The sequence below is a fragment of the Suricata suricatta genome, chromosome 14 (assembly GCF_006229205.1).
Source record: "Suricata suricatta isolate VVHF042 chromosome 14, meerkat_22Aug2017_6uvM2_HiC, whole genome shotgun sequence".
Classification (NCBI taxonomy): domain Eukaryota; kingdom Metazoa; phylum Chordata; class Mammalia; order Carnivora; family Herpestidae; genus Suricata; species Suricata suricatta.
The window spans coordinates 54,948,401-54,966,218 of NC_043713.1; the positions used below are offsets into that span (position 1 = coordinate 54,948,401).

Genomic DNA, 17,818 nt, shown 5'->3' on the forward strand with positions numbered 1-17,818 from the left:
TCATTTGCAACTATCTTTTCCCATTCGTTGGTTGCCTGTTAGTTTTCTTGATTGTTTCCTTTGCTGTGCAGAAGCTTTTTATCTTGATGAGGTCCCAATAGTTCATTTTGGTTCTTGATTCCCTTGCCTTTGAGGATGTGCTGAGTAGGAAATTGCTGCAGTTGAAGTCAAGGAGGCTGTTTCCTGCTTTCTCCTAGAATGTTTTGCTAGGTTTTTGATGGTTTTGATAAGTGTACTCTTAATCCTCTTTATCTTTTTCACCCATTCCCTGCCCACCCCCCTCTGGCAACCACCAGTTTATTCTTTATATTTAAATATCTGGATTTTTTTTGTCTCTTTTTTCCCTTGTTCATTTGTTTTGTTTCTGAAATTGCACACAAGTAAAATTATGTGACATTTTTCTTTCTCTGACTTATTTCACTTAGCATTGTATCCTCTAGATCAATCTATGTTGTTGCAAATGGCAAGATTTTTTTATGGCTGAATAATATTCCATTATATGTATATACATATATATATACATACATGATATACATTGAATGTATATATTCACATACATGCACACAAAACATCTTCATCCATTCATCCCTCAGGGGATGCTGGGGTTGCTTCCCTGTCTTAGCTGTTGTAAATAATGTTGCAATAAAAATAGGGATGCACATATCTTTTTGAACTAGTGTTTTTATTTTCTTTGGGTAGATACCCAGTAATTGAATTACTGGATCTTATGGTATTTTTATTTTCAATTTTTTGAGGACCCCCCATGCAGTTTTCCACAGTGCCTGTACCAGTTTGCATTCCCACCAACAGTGCACAAGGGTCCCTTTTTCTCCACATCCTTGCCAACTCTAGTAATTTCTTGTGTTTTTTATTTTAGTCATTCTGACAGTTACAGGGTGATGTCTCATTGTGGTTTTGATTTGCATTTCCCTGATGATTACTGATGTTGAACATCTTTCTATGTGTCTGTATGTCATCTTAGGGAAAATGTCTATTCAGATTCTCTGCCCATTTCTTAATCAGATTATTTGGGGCTTTGGAGGTTTGGGTTATACAAGTTTTTCATTATTTTGAATAATAACCCCTTATCAGAAATATCATTTGTAGACATCTTCTCCTATTCCGTTGGTCACCTTTTGTTGATGATTTCCTTCACTATGCAGAAGCATTTTATTTTGGTGTAGTCCCAAAAGTTTAATTTTGCTTTTCTTTTCCTTGCCTGGGGAGATATATGGCTGATGTTAAACAGATTACTGCCTGCATTTTCTTCTAGAAGTTTTATGGATCCAAGTCTCACATTTAGGTCTTGAATCCATTTTGAGTTCGTTTTCATGGATAGCATACGGCCGTGGTCTGGCTTCACCCTTTTTATGTGGCTGCCCAGTTATCCCAGCACCATTCATTGAAGAGATTACCTTTTCCTCATTGTATATTTCGCCTCCTTTGTCATATTCTTGCAAACTTTTTAAGTATTTTCTTTCTCTTTTAATGTTTATTTTTGAAGGAGAGAGAGGCAGTGACTTAAGGGAAGGGCAAAGAGAGAGGGAGACACAGTTTCCGAAGCAGGCTCTAAGCTCTGAGCTTTCAGCACACAGCCTAATCCGGGGCTCAAAGCCACGATGAGATCATGACTGGAGCCAAAGTCAGACGCTCAACTGACTGAGCCACCCAGGCGCCCCTACGTATTTTCTGTTTATTTGCTGAGGTGGCCTATCTTTTCATTCATAAAAGAATATTTACCTTCATATCATTGAACATAGTTATGGTAGATGCTTCAGGATTCTTGTCTTCTAGTCCCCACAGATGTGGGTCATCTCAAGGTTGGTCTCTGTTGATAATCTTTTGCCTTGAGAATGCATCACTCTTGTATGTCAAGTAAATTTAAACTATATCCTGAACAGTGTAAATATTGTGTTTTGGAGACTCTATGTTCCATAATTTCTCCAAAGAGTGAGGTTTGGAGTTCTGTTTCGGTTTTTGTCATTTGTTTGTTTGCTTGTATTTAAGCCAACAATTTACTGGAACTCAAATTGAACTCAAATTGCCAGTGGTCTTTTGGACAGCAGCTCAACCGTCAGTCCAGTTAGTTAATCCTTACCTGTCCTGCTCCACACATGCTTGGTTCAGGGGTCAGCCAAGACTTTATACCAGAGTCAGGACCTTTGCCCCTTACTTCCCATGGTTGTAGGCATCTTGAATCCTGTCTTTTAGTTGTTCAGGACAGAAAGACTAGAGTTTTCTTTTGGAAAACTACCTCGTGCAATAATGACTATAGCCTGACCTCAGACTAAAAGCTGGGGAAGTAGGAAACTCTCCCTGTGCCCTTCTCTAATTCCAGGTGTCCAGTCCTCTGAGTCTGCCTGCTTTTATTAATTCTCCCACTGTAGGGAGTTGTTTTTTTGTGTTTTGTCCAGAGTTTATAGTTCCCTTTGGAAAGATTAGTCAGGAAGGAGCTTACTCAGCCATACCAGAAGGAGGACTTCCTTCAGTTTATAAGCCCAAAAAACATAGGATTTTGGTATAGTTTGCTCTCCTGGAAAATGGGCTGCAGAAGTTTTAGCTTTACCTTAATCTGTGGTGTATATACTAAATAATTTCATCAAAACAAGCTGGTACCACAGAGGATTTTATTGTGTTTATGGCTTCTTGGTATTATGAAATAATTCCAGCCCTAGTCAAAGACTCCTATTTAAGGAAGATATACAAATACACTAGTTTCCTTAGCAGCATTGTTCCCTGACTGCAGCCAGTACACCTTATTGAAGGGAGAAAATCTGGAAAATATCCTGAAAAGGTTCACAGAGGAGTCCACATTTCTTTGTATGACTTTGAAAGTGAAAAATACTATGTTGCAGTGATTGATTTGATACCAGCCGACCCTGCAGGAAGCCCAGAGTTCTGGGCTCCTACCAGCAGGAAAATGGCCTTTTTGCTACCTAGAGTAAGCTCTAGTTAAAACGAGATTTTCTGAAGGAAGAAATTGTGGATACGTGTGTTTAAGCTGCCATTCTTTATTCTTTAAAAGGGAGTTTGGAGAATGTAGTCTTTGAGTATAATTGCTTTCTCTTCCCAAACTTGGCCCGAAAATTGTCCATAAAATTAAAAGACTGATAGTTCATCTGTCAAGTGTTAGTTGCTTTCATGAAAAGCTTAATAACTTTCTGAGATCATAATCCTAACCAGGGTATAGTAAATGAATTAACTACAGAACATTTAACCAGGAAATGGCGTAGGGAAAAGTTACCTAAACAAAATGAAAATGAATTATTTGCTAGTCTAGAGTTTTAGTCTTAAAAATATTCTCCTAATTGCCTGAAATCAGTAGAAATACAGAAACTGCAACTGCGTGCGTTGCCCGCCCCCCCACCAGCCAAAGAGCTTTTTTGGTTGCATTAGAAGATTAGCCTGCAGTTTATGCGTTAAAATAATGCCTAAAGTGTCCCTTGGTGCTTTATGCTGGGATGTGCTCCTGACAGTTCCTATTAGTCAGATAAACTCCCGTCAGCATACATTGGCCATTTTCAAAAACATCTTGAACCTGTGTCATTTTTGTTTACAAATTAGACATAAATTTCTAAAAATCCACATGGGAGGCACTTGGGTGGCTCAGTCAGTTAAGTGTCTGACTTCAGCTCAGGTCATGATCTCACAGTCCGTGGTTTTGAGCCCCACGTCGGGCTCTGTGCTGACAGCTCAGAGCCTGGAGCCTCCTTCGGATTCTGTGTGTGTGTCTCTCTCTGCCCCTCCCCTGCTCACACTCTGTCTCTCTCTCTCAAAATAAAATAAAGACATAAAAAAACTTTTTTAGGGGTGCCTGGGTGGCTCAGTTGGTTAAGCCTCCAATTTTGGCTCAGGTCAGATCTCACGTTCGTGGGTTCGAGCCCCACGTCAGGCTCTGTGCTGACAGCTAGCTCAGAGCCTGGAGCCTGCTTCCGGTTCTGTGTCTCCCCTCTCTGCTCCTCCCCCTCTCATGCTCTGTCTCTCTCTGTATCAAAAATAAATAAAACATTAAAAAAAAAACTTTTTTAAATAAAAAAAAACTACACATGGGGATTATGCCAAGAGAATATGATAGAGCCCTATAATAATATTCCCAACTGTCTGTTACATGATCATATATATTAGTCATCTACTGCCAAATAGGATGCCTACCATCTCCTGTAACCCACTAGCTTGTCATAAGAGTGTTTCCACTGCTATAAAGCTAAGGAGCTTTACAGGCAGGTGACTGCCTTTCATCCATTGAATATAAATAGATTTTCCTTCAACTTGAAAACTCCAGGGATGCTAGAACATAATGCTTCCCTCCAGAAACTCCCCACCAAGAGACTATTGTGAAGAGAATACAGAGAGACAAAGCAAAGCCTGGAATGCTCTGATATACTGTACACTTTCAGCACAGCTGGTTGTGGATTATCCAGTTGTGAATGGAATCCCTAAAATTCTTTCCCTAAAACAGGGGGAAGAAGAAAAAAAAGCCAACGTTTGAGAATACGCAAGTATGAATGTCAGCTCTCTGGCGCCATCTTCTGTCATTATTCAGGAATAAAATACTCCAGAATCTCTGGAGATCCAACGGTAGTCACCTTCTTTAAATGTCCATTTAAGACCTAGAAGAAGTGTCATTAACCATAATAATAAAAAGAACAGACACATACAGAAGTAACTGTGTACAGGCAATGATGCAAATGCTACACATGCTAACTCATTTAGTCTTTGTAACAAGCCAGTGAGGTAGGTATGACTACTCCCATTTTACAGATGGTAAAATGGTAGCAGTGAGGGCTTAAACAGCCTGTCCAAAGTCATTCAGTGACTAGGTAGTAGATGCAGGATTTGAACCTGGTTCTAGAATCTGTGATCCTAATAATTATACTTTGCTGCCTAAATCGTGTGGAAACAAGATTTATTTTCTGTTGACTTGAAGTAATTTGAAAAGAGAAATGTTACACAAATCTAGAATTATTTTGAGGCTCTCACTGGCCACCTGTCTCTACAATGGCATTATGGGATATGAAAGAGGAGTTGATAGACTGAGGCTCTTGTCCAAGCCAACAAAGTTACATTGTTGGGCACAAAACCTGAGTCTTTACCGCTGAAAGCTGTCAGGAGCCCTCCTGTGCCACCAGATGTTAGCAAGAAATGCTGTCAGAAGGCATCAGTGTTGTTCCAAATGTGTGGTTGTTTCTGTTTTCTTGCTAGGAGGGCCTCACATCAAAGTGCAGTTTCAAGCTTTACACCTCATGGTCATGGCACTGCCCGATGCCAACAGGGACACAGCCCAGGTATGTGGTGTCAACCTCATGGTCTCTCGTTGGCCCTTCTTAGTCAGAGAAAATGGTTCAGATGGACAAATGGAACCCACGATGACAGCTGCCTAAGTCAGCTTGGCGCGCTGCCAGCCTGTACTTGTCTTCGCACATTCCCGCTGCTGTTCTCCCGAGGAAGGCAGGCAGGAATGGAAATCCCAGGATCTTCTTTGAACGTTTCGGTTCTATTCACCCAACCCATTAAGAGGTACCGACCATCTATCTAGTGCCCAGGCCCTGGGCTAGGGTTAGCAGGAGGTGAAGCACCTCATGAGACCGTTCTGTAAACTGCAGAATATGAAACTCTCTAAGCTGCTCACTCCGGTCTAGTGGCAACAGATCCACGGAGTGTACTTAGGGGGGATTTTGAAATCACTGATTTAAATGAAATTTTTAAAATGTTTGTGTTTAAAGTTTATTTGGATAATTTAATTAAGGAATCCTAGAATCTTGAAACTTTGGAGGTCACCTGATAGGGTCTTCTCATTTTACAGATTAGGAAAATTAGACTCGGGAAAACAATTTCTCCATTAATATGTAACAGAACATTTGATCAAATCCTACTCCCTTGCTCTCCTGAGTAGTCTGCCCTTTGTTTCAGATTTATTTCCTTGCTGTAGGTTGGCAAAAATCGAAAGGTCCTCTTGTTATTTTGGTAATGATTCTGTATGCAGTGGGAAATTGTTATAAGTACAACAGGTGTTTGGAATCTTTGAAATGAAATTGAGTTAAGATGAGCTGGAAAGAGCCTGTAATTTTGAAGCCAGCTTGAAAACAAAGACGATTCTCTCTGCTGCCTCTCACCAGACATTTCAATTTGATGAGGGCCTTTGCTCCTGCATAATAAAAATATCTAGGTCAATTATAATATACGTCAATTCTATCATATCCTCAGCCCAAGGATGGGGATTGGATATGACATAAAAATGTCTGTGTCTAATATTCACTAATTTTTCAAAAGCTGGAAATTTATTAGCTTGTTTGGGGGTTTGTGTTCAACAATATTCTTTTATATATAAAAGAGGGGGAAGGATGCGTCTGGTATCAGATATTTGGTTCAGAAACAAGTAATCCGATGCTTTTCTAACAGAAGATCCTCAAAAACATCATGGGACTGGTGAAGATGTTACACTCACACACACACACACACACACACACACACACACACACACACACACACACTTTTTCCCATTCTACAATGTGACTGGATCTAGGATTGAAGCTGGTGTGAGAGAGAAGTCAGGAGCTCTGGCTTAAGAATTAGGTTTCCTCAGATCAAATCATGAGTTTGCCACTTACTGAATTCACACTGGTCAAGGCTACTTTAATCTTTTCATTAGTTTCCTCATCTGTCAAACAGAATTAATAATAGTACCTACTTCACAGGGTTTGTAATGATTATAAAGTCAGTGATAATAATGAAGTATTAAGGATAATGCTTGGCTTGCAATAAACCCTCAAATAAAAGTTAATTATTATTAATATTTTGTGCTACACATTTTCTCATGAAAAATCCTACAGCAGATCCAAACTTGAAAAACTAAAGAGCATTTTTTCTTTTCTTTTTTCCTATTACTTTTTTTTTTTTTTAAGATTTCAGCCCTCTTGGTGAATTTCAGAAGGTTCTGATAAGTATCTGTATTTTGTTGGCCTAGCAAACTTTAAGCTTTCTCAAATCTCTATCTCTCTCTCTCTCTCTAAATGCCAAGAACAGCTTCATGTAAGCATTTCCCTTTGGTCTGCTCAAATTCTAGAACTGAAAAGCAGTGGAAAAATGACACCCAGAAAGTAAAATTTAAAAAATTTTCAATTGAGTTTACATTTGGACTGAGTAATGAGATACTCATTTTTTTTAAATGAGTTTTCCTTTCCCAAGAAAACAGTTAATAGTTTTCAATGACAGTGCTCTAAATTAAGGTGTTTTTAGGGGTGACTGGGTGGCTCAGTCAGTTAAGTGTCCGACTTCAGCTCAGGTCATGATCTCACTGTTCGTGAGTTTGAGCCCTGCATCAGGCTCTGTGCCAACAATTCAGAGCCTGGAGCCTGTCTTCAGGTTCTGTGTCTCCTCTTGCTCTGCCCCTCCCCTGCTCATTCTCTCTTGCAGTCTCTCAAAAATTAATAAATGTTAAAAAAAATCTTTAATTAAGGTGTGTTTAAGGATTCCTTTTTTTCCTTCACAACAAAACTTCACTTCATGTTTATTTGAATTGCTGTGTTTTCTCTTCCTGGTTTACTACACAATTTTAATATTTGTCAACCTCATTTTGGACAAAGAAAATTTAAAAAGGCAAACTATTACTTATAGAGATATCAATATAATAAACTCCATAAAAATGGAGTACTTTAATAAAGCAGAGAATTAAATGAACAATTCACATTTCCCCTTAGCATTTTTAGGTGATAAAGGGGGCGGCATTACACATCTAGCCATTCTATAGTTCTGACAGTGTTCTAGAAGTCACCAGGAATGGGTATAGAAGTGAATGGCAGCAGCCAGTGGTGCGTCTTGATAGTCCACAGTAGTGTGACACCATGCCATTTCTTGCTAGGCCCTCATGACATTCTTCAATAAAGTGATTGCCAACGAATCAAAAAACCGAATGAGTATATGGAACATTTCTACCATAATGGCACCAAACCTTTTCTTCAGTCGAAGCAGACATTCTGATTACGAAGAACTACAGTTAGCAAACACTGCAGCCCACATCCTCCGCCTCATGCTTAAATACCAGAAGATGCTGTGGAAGGTGAGTAACAGTGTGCTGTGATGTTTTTCTTGCCAGTCCACCAGCACCCGGGACACGTCAGGACTCCACGAGCGAGCGATATCCTGTCACAGGAGGAAATACCAGAAGATCATCCCAGGCTGCCTGTGGCATCTTTGTACACTCTTTAATGGCTGTTCCTGACATGCTTCCCTTCAACAACAGGAATGCTTATCATTTTCTCTAAAATGTAAAGGCAAACGCCACAGTCTGTTTCCAGGATACTGAGTGGCCAGAAGGAGTTACCTTAACTGAAGACAGAGTCTACTGGGGAGATTTAATTCAAGCACTTTCCTTTCTATTTAAGCAGTGTTTCTTCTCCAGGTTCCGTCTTTTTTAATCATGCAAGTCAGAAGAATGAACGAGGCTACCATGTTGTTAAAGAAGCAGCTCCCAAGTGTCAAAAAGCTGCTGAGGAGGAAGACCATAGAGCGAGAGGTACGGGCAGGAGACTGAGGGCTCGAAGGCTGTTACTGCCCAGGTTTTTATTTCTCAGAGCATAACACAAAGTAGCTTGTCATTTATAACCGAAAATTATATAGTCTCACATACAGTCTTGTGACCATAAATACTGTGGAAATGGTGTTCATAACAGAGTACTGTGGTCTTTCCATTTCGTTGAAATATGTGCTTCTGGTTGAAGTTCTTGATATAGCTCTCTCTGGAAGATTATTTAATATTTGTTAAGTACTTAAGTCTAAAATGGTTCTCCTTTAAAATTTTTCAATTTAAAAGGTTGAATTTTAGCCCCTGTGAACTAAATTTAGGGAATTCCAGTACCTAGTATGTCTAATAAATAGAGAATGATTTCTCTAGTGTTTGGATAATAAAGGAATATTTAATCTTCAAAATTAGTCTTTAATCTTCATTGCATTCCAAAGAATTTTTGCTTTAGCGTAGTTTGTATAGAGGTGAAAAAGGAGAGCAAGTTTTAGAAGCATTATCTTTATTGCTTTAATTTAATTTCAGAAAGATCATGAGTGTCAGGCAGAACATTGGCCCTTTAGGAGGATGCAGAGCTACATCAGATTTGCTTTGGTCTTAAAGGAACTACCACCTAATGTGGGAGAGAAATGTACACAAGAGCCATGAATATGCATTAAATGCATTAAGTGTTGTATAGACGATATGGCAAGACCAGGCAGAGAAGAAAGAAATGTGCTCTAGCTAGGGAAATTGTAGACAACTTCATGAAAGAAGTGGTGTTTGAGTTGCATTTTGAAGGATGAATAGCATTTAGAAGGGAGAAAGGAGGAGAAATTTTATCCCAGCAAAGGAACAGTAAATTCAAGGCAGTGTGGTGGGAGTATTGTAATTGATCTACTGTAATCATGATGAATGGCTGTATTCCTTTATTTTTTTTTAATGTTTTATTTTTGAGAGAGAGAGAGAGAGAGGAAGGGATACAGCCTGAGCAGGGGAGCGTCAGAGAGAAAGGGAGACACAGAATCTGAAGACAGGCTCCAGGCTCTGAGCTAGCTGTCAGCACAGAGCCTGATGCAGGGCTCAAACCCACGAACTGCGAGATCATGACCTGAGCCGAAGCCAGACACTCAACCGACTGAGCCACTCAGGCGCCCCCATATCCCTTTATTGATTATAGGCAAAGTTACTTCCCATCCAGAAGAATCAACATTTTTATTTGGAAAAAAGATCATTGTAATTGAGAAAAATCATTTTTTTAAAACAAGTTTATTGAGATACAGTCCTCATATCATACAGCTTCTTTAAAGTGTGACATTCTGTGTTATTTCGTATAATCAGTTATATGAAATCATCAACACAATCAAGCTCAGAACATTTCATCACCTGGGAAAACACCATACCCTTTGTCCATCATCCACCTAAGCACACCTCCGCCATTTCCTCCTACCTGTCCCGAGAACAGCTTATCCCCTTTCTGTCTCTATAGAGTTCCCTATTTGGGACTTTTAATGAATTAAGTCATATAATACGTGGTCTTCTGTGACTGGTATATTTCATTTAGCATTATATGTTCATGGTTCATCCAAGTCATAGGATGTGTCAGTACTTCTTTCTTTTTATGACCAAATAATATTCCAATAGAGGGATTTCCACATATTTTTTATCCATTCATTTATTGATAGACATTTGGGTTGATTATATTATTTGTTTATTATGAATAATGCTGCTACATTTATATATGTTTATATGTGGACATATGCTTTTGCTTCTCTTGAGTATAATTTAATTTAATTTAATTTAATTGCTGGGTAATAAAGCGGCTCTATGCAGAGTCATCTGAGGAACTGCCAAACTGGTTTTCAAAGCAGCTGCCCCATTTTGACACTTTCACCAGTAGTGTGTGAGGATTTAGATTTTTCCATGTCCTCACCAAAACTTGTTGTTATCAGAAAGTTTTATTCTAGCCATCCTAGTGGTATAATGTAACATCTCGTGGTTTTTTTCATTTCCTGAAAACCAATGATGTTGAGCATCTTTTCATGTGCCTATTGGCCATTGGTAGAGCTCCCTTGGAGAAATGTCTTTTCAGCTTCTACCCCAGTTTCTGATTGGGTTGTCTTTTCACTATTAAGTTTTGGGGTTCTTCATATAGTCTAGATACAAGTCCCTTATCAGATGTATGCTTGGAAAATATTGTTTCCCCTCCTGTGGGCTGCCTTCTCAGTTTCTCTGGGCTGTGTTCCTTGATTCTCAGAGGCTTTTAGTTATGATGAAGTATATTTTATCTACTGTTTCTTTTGATGATCACGTTTTTGTTGTTCTATTTTTGTCAAATCTAAGGTCATGAAGATTTGAACTCCTTGTGTTCTTCTAAGAATTTTCTAGTTTTAGTTCTTATATTTACAGCTTTGTTCCATTTTGAGTTATTTTTAGTATATGACATGAAGTAGTATTCAAGTTTATTCTTCTGCACGTAGTTATCCAGTATCTCAGCATCTTCTGTTAAAAAGACTAATCTTTCCCCCAATGAATGGTCTTGACACTGTTGTTGAAAATTGACCATAGATGTAGGAGTTATTTCCAGACTTTTAATTCTGTTCCGTTTATCTATATGACTGTCCTTATGCTAACAACACATTGTTTTTATTACTGTAGTTTTGTTTTAAGATTTGAAATTGAAAAGTGAGAGCCTTCCAACTTTTTCTTTTAAATAACTTTGTTATTTTGGGTCCTCTAATTTCCATATCAGGTTTAGGATCAGCTTTCCCATTTCCCAAAGGAAAAAAAAACAGTAGTTGGGATTTTGATAGGGATTTCATCAAATATGAAGATAGATTTGGGAAGTATTACCAGCTTATTAATACTACATTTTCCAGTCCATGAAAATGGGTTATCTTTCCCTTTATTTAGGTATTCTGTAATTTCTTTTAACAATGTTTTATGGTTTTCAGTATACAAGCCTGATGTTTTCTGAATTACATTTATTCCTAAGTATTTTATTCTTTTTGATACTATTGCAAATGGAACTGTTTTCTTTTTTTAATGTTTATTTATTTTTGAGAGAGAGAGAGACAGAGCCTGCACAGGGGAGAGGCTGAGAGAGGAAGACAGAATCTGAAGCGGGCTCCAGGTTCTGAGCTGTCCACACAAAGCCCAAAACAGGGCTCGAACCCATGAACCACAAAATCATGACCTGAACTGAAGTTGGACGCTTAACTGACTAAGCCACTGAGGCACCCCTGGAATTGTTCTCCTAATTTCATTTTAGGATGGTTAATTGTTTGTGTATGGAAATGCAACTGATATTGGTATATTGATCTTATACTCTGCAGTTTTGCCAAACTCATTTACTGGTTCTAAAAGTTTGGTTTTATGTATTAATTCTTTAGGATTTTTACATATAAGTTCATGTTATCTGTGAATAGAGATAAGTTTCCTTCCTTATTCTCAATCTGCGTGCCTTTTATTTCTTTTTCCTGGTTAATTATCCTGTCTAGAACTCCAGTAGGATATCAAATAAGAAGGCAAGAACAGAGATCCTTGTTTTGTTTCTGATCTTAAGGGGAAAGCTCAGTCTTTCATCATTAAGTATGATGTTATATATGGATTTTTCATAGATTGCCTTTATTGGTTTGAGAAAATTCCATTTTTCTTTTTCTTACATTTTTAAATTCAATTTATGTAAACTTAAACCTCCCAAAGCAGTTCACCCATTTCTCCCTCTTGTGCTCCATTCCCCACCCCAGCAACCACCAATATGTTCTATCTGGTTCTATGAACTAGATATCCCAAATATAAGAGAGATCATATAGTGTTTGTCTTTCTCTGTCTGACTTATCTCACATAGCATGATGCCCTCAAAATCTTGCCATTTGTGACAACATGGGTGGGCTTCAAGAAAATTCTATTCTATTCTTAATTTGTTGGATGTTTTTAATATCAAAAGGTGTTCGATTTTGTCAATTGCTTTTTCTCATCATTGGGTTTTTTCCCTTCATTATATTAATATGATGTATTACAGTGACTGGTTTTTATTTATTGAATTACTCCTGTATTCTTGGGATAAATCCTACTTGGTTAAGATATACAGTTCTTTTAATATGCTACTAAGTAGGTTGCTTCTATTCATTGAGGATTTTTAGATCAACATTCATAAAGGATATTGGTCTATAGTTTTAATTTCTTGTTATATCTTTGTCTGGCTTTGGTATCAGGAAAATACGAGCCTTTAGAATGAGTTACGAAGTGTTCCCACTTCTTTCTTTGTAAAATTTTTAAATATCTATTATTTTTTCAATTTTTTAATGTTTGTTCATTTTTGAGAGAGATAGAGAATATGAGTGGGGAAGGAGCAGAGAGAGAGGGAGACACAGAATCTGAAGCAGGCTCCAGGCTCTGAGGTGTCAGCACAGATCCTGATTCAGGGCTCAAACTCCCCAACCGTGAGATCATGACCTGAACCAAAATTGGATGCTTAACCAAGTAAGCCATCCAGGCGCCCCGCCTTCTGTTTTTTTAGAAGAGTTTAAGAATGATTGATGTTACTTCTTTAAATATGCAGTAGAACTTACAAGTGAAAACGTCTGATACTGGACTTTTCTTTGTAGGAATTTGTTTTTTTGAGTAGTGACTCAGTCTTTTTACTTGCTATAACTGTATTCAGATTTGCTGTTTCTTCTTGAGCCAGTATTGATACTTTGTGTTTTTCTAGGATTTTGTCCATTTCATCTAGGTTCTCTAATTTGTTGGCATTAATTTGATGGCCAGTATATATGTTGTTCATGGTGTTCCCTTATAATCCTTTTTATTTCTGTAAAATGGGTAGTAATGTCCCTGTTTATGGTCTCGATTAATAATTTGAATCTTCATTCTTTTTTACCCTGTCAGTTTAGCTAAAAGATTGTCCATTTTGTTGATTTTTTTTAAGGGGAAACTTCTGTTTCATTGATTTTCTTTGTTGTTTTTCTGTTCTCTACTCCTTATTAAAATTCTTATCTTCATTATTTATTTTCTTAAGCTTGTTTGAGTTTAGTTGGCTTTTTCTTTAGTTTCTTAATATAGAAGGTTAGATTATTGATTTGAGCACCTTTTTTTTTCAATGTAGACATTTACATCTATAAATATTCCTCTGAGAACTACTTTTGCTCTATCCCATGTTTTGGTATATTGTGTATCATGTTTGTCCATCTCAAAGTACTTGCTAATTTTCCTTTGACCCATTCATTATTTAAGAGTATGGTGTAGTTTCCACACATTGGTGAATTTCCCAGATTCCCTTCTGTTACTGATTTCTAATTTAATTCCATTGTGGGTGGAGAATATAATTTATATTATTTTTATATTTTTAAATTCACTGAGACTTATTTTATGGTCTGAAAAACATATTGTATATCCTGAAAAATGTTCTCTGTGAACTTTAAGAACAGATTCTGCTGTTGCTAGTATTCTATAGATGTCTGTTATGTCTCTTTTCTTCTGATCTCCTGCCTAGTTAGTTCTTCTGTTATTGACAGTGAAGTATTGAAGTTTCTAGATGTTGCAGAACTGTCTATTTATCCTTTCAATTCTTTGTAGGCTTTTTTTTTCCTTTTGCTATATGTCATATGATTTTTGTTCCACAGTTCCTCCATTACTGCCTTTATTTGTAAAGAATAAGTGTTTCCTAATATACCACTTTAACTATTTTACCAGATATTATTGTTGAAAGACACAGTTGTTTCTTTTACTACACAGTTTTGAATTATCTCCTGAGTGGTTGCCCTAGGGATTACAAATACCATTTTAATTTATAGCAATCTAGTTCATATTAATTTCACCTTCAATTTAATAGTATACAAATAGTCTACCTATCAGCCTCCACATCTCCTAAATTATGCTGTTATTGCCACAAATTGCATATTTATAAATTGTGTGTCCATCAACATAGATTTATAGTTATTGCTTTATGTACTTGTCTTTTGAATTAGATAGAAAAAAGTGGAGATATAAAAAAATACAGTAATGCTTCCTTTTATATTTACCTATGTAGTTATCTTAAATGGTGTTCTTTATTTCTTCATAGATTCAAGTTACTCTCTCGTGTCCCTTCATCTCACCCTGAAGGACTGATGATCTTTAACATTTCTTCTAGGGCAGATCTATTAGGAGTGCTTTCATTTATCTTGAACTGTTTTATTTCTTCTTCATTTTCTGAGTGTTTAGTTTTATTTAATAATCATAAACTTAACTCTGTAAATCATCTGGACTTAGAGGGGGATAAGGAAAATATGGAACCCAAGGAACTGTGGCAAGAACACAAAGATTATAGGCTATTTTAAGCAGATGGGGTTGAAGGGATGATGCTCTTCTGAGCTACAGAATGAATGGTCTGGTGGTTCAGATAAAACACAAGTCAAATGTATTATATATGCCTACAGTCAGCAGTGGTGATCTTTTCACTGGTCTTGCCATTCCTGGACCCATAGTGCTCTGTGACTGCCACGATGTTCATGCCCTCTTTCACCTTGCCGAAGACCACATGCTTTCCACTCAGTCTTGGCAGTGCAGATAAAAAATGGGAACCATTTGTGTTGGGTCCCGCATTTGCCATGGACAAGTTGCTAGGACCAGTGTACTTCAGGATAAAATTCTCATCATCAAATTTCTCCCCATAGGTAGACTTGCTGACAGTACCATTATGGCATGGGAAGTCACCAGCCTGGCACATAAATCCCCAAATAATCCGTGAAAGCGGGAACCTTTATAACCTAATCTTTTCTCCCCAGTGCTCAGAGCATGAAAGTTTTCTGTTGCATTTGGAACAGCTCAAAGGAAACAGAGTCGAAGATCTTACTTCTCAACACCAATATTAAAGAACATGGAGGGGTTGCCCGTGGTGGGCAACACAGGCAGCTCTGGGGTGAGGCATCTAGAAGGCCTCTTCTTAATTTTTAAGTATCGTTTTGCCAGAGAGAAGTTTGCTTGGCAGCTTTTTTTCCTTTCAGCACTTTGAATGTGTTATCCCCCTGTCTTCTGGCTTTTGTGATTTCTGCTAGAAAATCATCTGTTAATCTTACTGAAAGTCTCTTGTGTGCTGCTGTTTTTCCCTTGCTGCTTTTGAGGTTCTTTGTCTTTTAGCAATTTGATTATCATGTATCTTGGTGTGGATCTCTTTGAATTTATCCTATTTTGAGTTTGTTGAGCTTTTGAATTGGTAAATCAATGTCTTTCAGTAAATTTGGAGAGTTTTCAACCATAATTATTTCAAATGTTCTCTACCCATTTCTTTCTTCTTCTGGAATTCTTAATTATATACATGTTGGTGTACTTCATGTTGGATATCATCCTATAATTCTTCTTAGGTTTTGCTCATTTTCCTTCATTTTTAGTTCCTGTTACACAGACTGGATAGTATCAGTGGACTTCTCTTCAAATTTACTGATTTTTTCCCTTCTGCCTCCTTAAATCTACCATTGAGCTCTTCTAGTAGATTTTTTTTTATTTCAGTTGCACTTTTCAGTCCAAAATTTTGACTGGGTTCCCTATTTATAATTTCTGTTCTTTTTTTGATATTCCCAATTTGGTGAGATATAGTTCTCATGGTTCCTTTAATTCTTTAAATATGGTTTCCATTAGTTCTTTGAACATATTTAAAATATCTGATTTAAAGGCTCTTTCTAGTAAGTCTATTGACTAGGTTTCCTTAAGGAGTTTCTTTTGAAACTTTTGAAATTCCTTTTTTGCTGTGTATGGGCCATATTTTCTTGATGATTTTTGCCTGGCACATACTTTTTTTGTTGCAGGATGGACATTTTAAATATAATGTGGCAACTCTGGAAATAAGATTCTCCCCTCCTCTCCAGGGTTTCTTGCTGCTTGTTGTAGCTGTTGTTGCTTTGTTTAATTACTTTTCTGCCGAGCTAATTTTGTAGGTTGAATTCTTTGATTTGTGTGGCTAATGAAGTCTATTCCATGAGCTTAATGGTTAGCTGGCATTTACACAGAAAGTGTCTTTAAACGCCTGGTACCAAAAAGCTGCCAGTCTTTGCAGATGAACTGCTTGTTTGCTGAGGCACATCTTCAGCCACGCAGTTTACGGCTGTGATTGAGCCTTCGCTTCCTGCTTGGACAGAGCCTGCAGGGCAACCAGAGATGACAGCTTGAGTCCTTTTCAGGTCTTTTTTGGAACACATGCATGGCCCTGGACACACATATGATCTTCCTCATTCTCAAGAATATTTGGAGCTTTTTAAAGCCCCTGCTCCTCAACGTGTCTCAGTCTTCAGCCTTGCCTCTCAAGCTTCTTAGTTAGTCTGCTGTTTTCTCCAACCCTTATCCACTGTATCAGGTGGCAATAACTAAAACATTTGCTTATAAATGTTTTCAACATCTCACCACTTTAGCAGTGGTCAGGTTCCAAGTTAGTCAAGATAGAGACAAGTCTTCTGAGCCAGTCTTCTAGGGAGCCACCAACCAGGGCAGAACAGAGAATCAGAATTCTTTGCGTATAAGTCATTCTGCTCCTTCCTGTACCTGGACCAGGAAGCTGGGCTGTTGTTTTCAAGCCTGTCACTGAGCTAGGGAGCAGAGATGGGAAAGGTGCAAGTTTCAATGCCATCAAATTTGTTGTTTTTACCAAGATTCATTGGTTGTTGTTGTATTTTGTTTTGTTTTGGTTTTGGTTTTTTTTTTTTTTTTTTTACTTAATCCCTCCTCTGGTTGCATCCTTTGGGCTAGTAGCCTTTCTCTATGCCTCAATTTTTTTATATTATAAATTGGGGGTGGGGGGAGTAATGACACCTACTTCACATGGTTGTCATTGGCATTAGCACACTTAATGTGTGTGCAAAGCCCTGTGTACGTTGTATAATGCTATATGAATCAGCTATTTTAATTTTTTGGTTGTAACATTAGAGATATGAAAAAGGTGGCAGCTAAAGTTTATAAGTGCCATGGGAGCAAATATATAAAGTTGAAGAAATAGTCTTTCTTTAGTTCTGTTTTACTTACCATGTATTTACATCCTAACTTTGCTTAGAATAGACAGTTCATTAACAGGTTTCAAAGTTCAAAAGGTACAAAACAGTGTAGAATATAAATTGGCCATCTGTGACTTCCCCTCTTAGAGACAAATAATGTCACCAGTGAGAGGGTAGGTGTGCCCAGGAACATGCAGGTGTAGATACTTCCAAAGAAGCACTATGCACGTGCAAGCCAATAAGAATATATGTTTCTTGTGACTTTGCTAAATTAACATTTGGGTTTTTATCATTTTATAATAGGTTATTGTCAAATTAGTTTCCATATAACACCCAGTGCTTCTCCCCACAAGTGCCCCCC

General features: G+C 37.6%; 1 protein-coding gene and 1 pseudogene across 1 annotated transcript in view; one reads left to right on the top strand and one right to left on the bottom strand.

Annotated features, from left to right (window-relative positions):
• ARHGAP28 (Rho GTPase activating protein 28) overlaps positions 1 to 17,818 on the top strand; it is a 195,088-nt gene that overhangs the window by 159,499 nt on the left and 17,771 nt on the right. Inside the window, exons 12-14 of the mRNA XM_029922266.1 lie at positions 5,203 to 5,285; positions 7,859 to 8,056; positions 8,399 to 8,512. Of these exons, the coding sequence (XP_029778126.1) occupies positions 5,203 to 5,285; positions 7,859 to 8,056; positions 8,399 to 8,512 (395 nt within the window). The remainder of the gene's footprint in view (positions 1 to 5,202; positions 5,286 to 7,858; positions 8,057 to 8,398; positions 8,513 to 17,818) is intronic.
• Positions 14,901 to 15,206, bottom strand: LOC115278293 (annotated as a pseudogene).